The 4,601-nt window shown below is 36.6% G+C and overlaps 1 protein-coding gene across 1 annotated transcript; it reads right to left on the bottom strand.

Moving 5' to 3' along the window:
• Nucleotides 1–1,512: 1,512 nt before the first annotated feature.
• Nucleotides 1,513–4,035, bottom strand: LOC128210961 (uncharacterized). The gene has a single exon (XM_052915313.1). It carries the CDS (start codon nt 3,062–3,064, stop codon nt 2,324–2,326), a length of 741 nt encoding a protein of 246 aa, XP_052771273.1. The 5' UTR covers nt 3,065–4,035; the 3' UTR covers nt 1,513–2,323.
• Between the last annotated feature and the right edge of the window lie 566 nt (nt 4,036–4,601).

Genomic DNA, 4,601 nt, shown 5'->3' with positions numbered 1-4,601 from the left:
TATTAGTGCATTGAACCATTAGATTTATTTTTGCTATTTTAAGCAATTTACGTGTAAATAATTAGTTGCTTTTTTATATATTTTCTTTGTAAGGAATTGAAATCAAATTAATCAAGTGAAACATCCTGTAATGATCTTGTACTTTAGACAAGTGTTTACAATCTTTCGACGCAGGTACTGAGACGAATGGTTATAAATTATAAATAAAGTCACTTGTTTATGAAACAGTGTCTATTGTATCGTAACATAATGAGGCCGCCAGGTTTTACTACGACTGTATTGTGTTTTTTTCTCGCCTCGAGTGCAAAACATATTTGAGTAAATATCACCGACAAAAAACGTAAACATTCTACCATAGACTCAATATTCTGTTTTTCTCATTATATAGAGGTTTTTTCGTGTGTTACATCTAGCGAAGATAAGATCGGAACGCAACAGGAGAAAACCCTTACATAAAGATTATTAGGTAACCAAGATTGCCTCTTACTCTCCAAATGTTTAATGTTAAGTGATGTGTGAAGACAGTTGTTGATCTATTTTAAAGCTGCACTCCCACAGATTGCCACTTTTGACAACTTTTTTATTTTTTCTCTTAGGACGAGAGAATTTTTGCGAAAATCTATGAAAACCAGTTATATAAAACTGCTGACAAAAAAGCAGATCACAGATTTAAAATTTCAAAAATTGCTGTTTTGAACATTTTCCTAAACTGTTATTAACGGTTTAAGCCATAAAACAATAATTTTCAAACTGAAATATGAAAATCTACGATCTATTTTTTGTCAGGAATCTTTTTTTTTGTTTGCAGATATTTATGCAAAAAAATTGCTCTTATTCCAAGACAAAAATAAAAAAAGTTGTAAACATGTCCGTGAAAGTGCAGCTTTAATGAATAATGTACAGTATTTGTTGTTTCCTAGTGTACATTGAAATGCGAAAGTATCAGTACTAAGATAAATCTTTCGTCGAGTCGGTTACGTAATTATTTAGGTACTCGGATCACCTCGGCCTTTTTTCATCAAAAACAACCTCGGTTTACAATGTCGTAATGCTTTGATTTAACTACGCTGTAAGTAGATCGCGTAGTAATTTCAATTTAGCAGTTTAACATCAGGCAGAACTATATACTTACGGGAATCTTATTTATTTATGAAAAAAATACCCCTCACTGGCAACCAATTTGAACTTAATAATACGCATAACATGTTTAAAGAAGAATTAATTAGTTATAATAATATTATCATTAATTAACGATTGAACTATTTTTACTGATGCACCGGCAAAACATCCGAGGTTGTTTTCGATGGAAAATGGCTGAGTTGTTCCGGTTGTTGTTTTGGCTGGTACACATGTACTTGTTTTTGTTTTAAATAATGTTCAATCCTCTAGCAGTTAAGCAGATTAAGTACTTGTTAACAAAGCAGATTTATAAATACCCCAAATCCGCGGCCTAATATTAGATCAGAATGCTCTAACTGAACGCAATAAAAGACAGACGATAACAAGGGCTAATGTTGGTCCCAGACGAATTCTTTATTAATGTCACAATATCTTAATACACACAAATCACAAAACCTGTGAAAATTGATTGTTCCGACGCCTGACAGCTTACATGCTCATAAAATGACAACGATGCATGATGGTTCACATCCTCGCATAAAGATTTATACTAAAATGCGTAGTTTAGTATCTTGACATTAGATTAGATTTACATAAGATCTGTGTACGGACCATTCATTGCTGAAATACATGGTATATGTTAAATATAAACCCGTTTCGATGAACAATAAATCTGATGATTTAACGACATATGAAATAAAAACTCTCTGAAAATTTTGTATATTCACAAATATATCAATGTTTTTCTCACAACAGTTAATTATATCATACTTAATAGGCAATTAACAGACAGTTAACACAGACAACAACATGGTATCTTACATATGGCGACCATAACTTAATTGCTAGATTTACGTCCCCGCCGCTTCCCCCCCCCCTTCATATTTTCCGCCGCCCCTTAAATTTGATATTGAGTAAAAAAAATAATTGAACAATGGCCTGTATTTGCGTTTCGATCCGATACTGTACGGGAATGTTAAAAAAGATAATTGATGCGTTCATGTTCGGGGTTCATCTAGAAACACATATATATGGCTCATTTTGCAATAAGAAAGGGCATGAACACATATTAAACGGTAAGACAGATATCTAAAAAAATATAAAAGTAAAAATAAAAATGTCAACCCCGCCCCCAATTAAGAAAATATTTGAATGAAAATCTAGCAATTAATTTATACTGGCCTATTGCAAAAAAAAAACATTATCATCCAGTTATGTCAATAGGATTTCCCTGTTTGGAAGTCAAGTGGCCGTTGGTTAATCTTGGCCCTGAGCCCTTTGATTGTGATTTGGACACATCACTCACAATATTCCTACTCTTTGGCGATTTACCTGTTGACAGTTTTCTTACACGTCCAGTTGACTCAGATTTTGTCACGGATTTTAGGTCCGTCGTAACAACTGTTTCTTTAGAAGGTACTGTTTCGGTTTCTTCAACGCTAGTTAACGCGTGAGGTGAAAAGGGTACCCGTTCCCATGATGGGTAGCGTGGAGCGTCATGCGGAACTTCGTCCGCAGGCGGTGGAGTCGCCGGTCGGTTCCGTCTATTCCGTTGCCGTTTGCTAAACATGTTCATTGGACACGTATTCGAGCGCTGTCGCGGCGGGGACTTAAACACGAAGAAAGCTCCTTCGTTCGTGTTTGCAAGTTCTTCACGAAACTCATCATTATCCTCGTCGTCAGAACAGTCGTCGACGGTAATATCCGGGAGGTCAAAGTGGACATGTAATCGGGGTCGCGGAGATATGGGGTCGGTCATCGCCCTTGGGCGGAATTTACCCATTTTGAAGAACGACTCCTCGTCATCCCCTGAGGGACACTTCACTAAAATCGATTGAAGAGGTTGCTTTAAACTATCGTCTGATGGCGATTTTTGGATAGAGTCCGTTTTCTCCGTTTTGGGAAGCGCTTTTGCCATCTTGGAAAAGGATCCCGATTTTTCCATTTTTAATTTTGCACTATAACACAGCCGAGTATTTTATAAATAAATATTTTAAACAGGAAACATATGTGATATATCCACAGGGTTACATCCAACACGAATTGTCTGAGGACGTATACAATAATAAAACAGCAGGTGTAATTCCTGATGTAAATTTAATTCCTTTATGATATAAATCAACAGTAGCACATCTAAAGATCGGTAAAAACCTTTCAATCATCAATCTTAAATTATCCAGAATGTTCCTTCACTGTTAACATAAATCCACGTGAGCAACTCATAAAATGTTAAAAGTATGTCGAAGTTTAAATTTAAGCCAGGCAATTTTCGCGATTTTATATTCACAAAGCTAACAACTCCAGTCACGCAAACTGTTTGCTTTGGTTCATTTTTCCACCACAGTATTTAACAAATGAATGAACTTTCAAGTAGTCTAGTAGTCAGCGTGTTACGAGTAGCTTTATAATTGAGATATTATTTCCTCAGTCGCTTTTCAGATAAAGCCGCGACCTGTTAAGCGCACAGTAAGCGACGGTAGCTTGCCGGTGTATATGTCATGTTCAGCCGCGCTTTTTCCCCTTGTCACTGACGGCTTATCCATCAAACTCCCATTGAATGGCCGCTTTTATTAAACTCTGCACTATTTGTTATATTCCGATTTCTCCCTGTTATCCAACATTTGATAACATAGCAATAAGAAATTATCGGCGTCCTGGCACAGCTTTATCTTAAGTTTTATATTTGTATCAATCGTTTCGTGTTTAATGCGGCAAAGTTTACGAATTTGCCTTTAGCCGTTCAGTTCCATAGCATTTCACACAGCGCCTTCTATTGTTAAGGTATATACGCTCTTGTAAATATACTCATTGTCACACAATGCTTTGTTCTCTGTAGGTTTGATCCATTTGATGTATCAGATTACTTGAATAAAAGGATTTTTTCGCTCGAGTTCACTACAACTTTATGATAGCCAGTTTAACTTAGCGCTATGCCAATTCTCTTGAGCTGTGGCCTTTGGCTTCGATATATATATTGGTAGTATCGGAAAACTCGCGGGGTAATGGCTGGTTATCAATAAAGCCCGTGCTTTCCCAAACTCCGCGCTGATTAATAGCGCCTCTAACGTAATTCGTCGATCATCGTCCACTGATTAAAAATCTCTAGAAAAACATAAAATCACTCCCCAATTAACCTCTAAACTTTCGGTTATCCGTACCAAACCATTCACCTGCAACCATTCGACATCCACACAAAGATTCATGCGAAGGATTATGATAGCTGTTCACCCACTTTCAAACACGGAATACCGGAGAAGCCCTTTAAAATCCTCACATCGTCTGAAACGTAGCTGGAAAAACGAACACTAATCAATAAAACAACTATATCCAGTTAACCCATGCATAAAGATGTTAGAAGAACCAAACAGCCATTTCGATGTTTTTGCTGCAATTTTCAGTAGTGTTCCGATCTGATCAGCCAGTTAATGGCGTTCATGCAACAGCTTGTAATGAGCAAACTCGATGGCAATTTGTCTCCCTCT

Source organism: Mya arenaria, chromosome 12 (assembly GCF_026914265.1).
Source record: "Mya arenaria isolate MELC-2E11 chromosome 12, ASM2691426v1".
Lineage (NCBI taxonomy): Eukaryota > Metazoa > Mollusca > Bivalvia > Myida > Myidae > Mya > Mya arenaria.
This window is presented reverse-complemented; position numbering and strand designations above follow the sequence as displayed.

What these genes read in the sequence shown, in the direction of transcription:
- LOC128210961 (XM_052915313.1), bottom strand. Translation starts at nt 3,064, where the DNA reads ATGGAAAAATCGGGATCCTTTTCCAAGATGGCAAAAGCGCTTCCCAAA.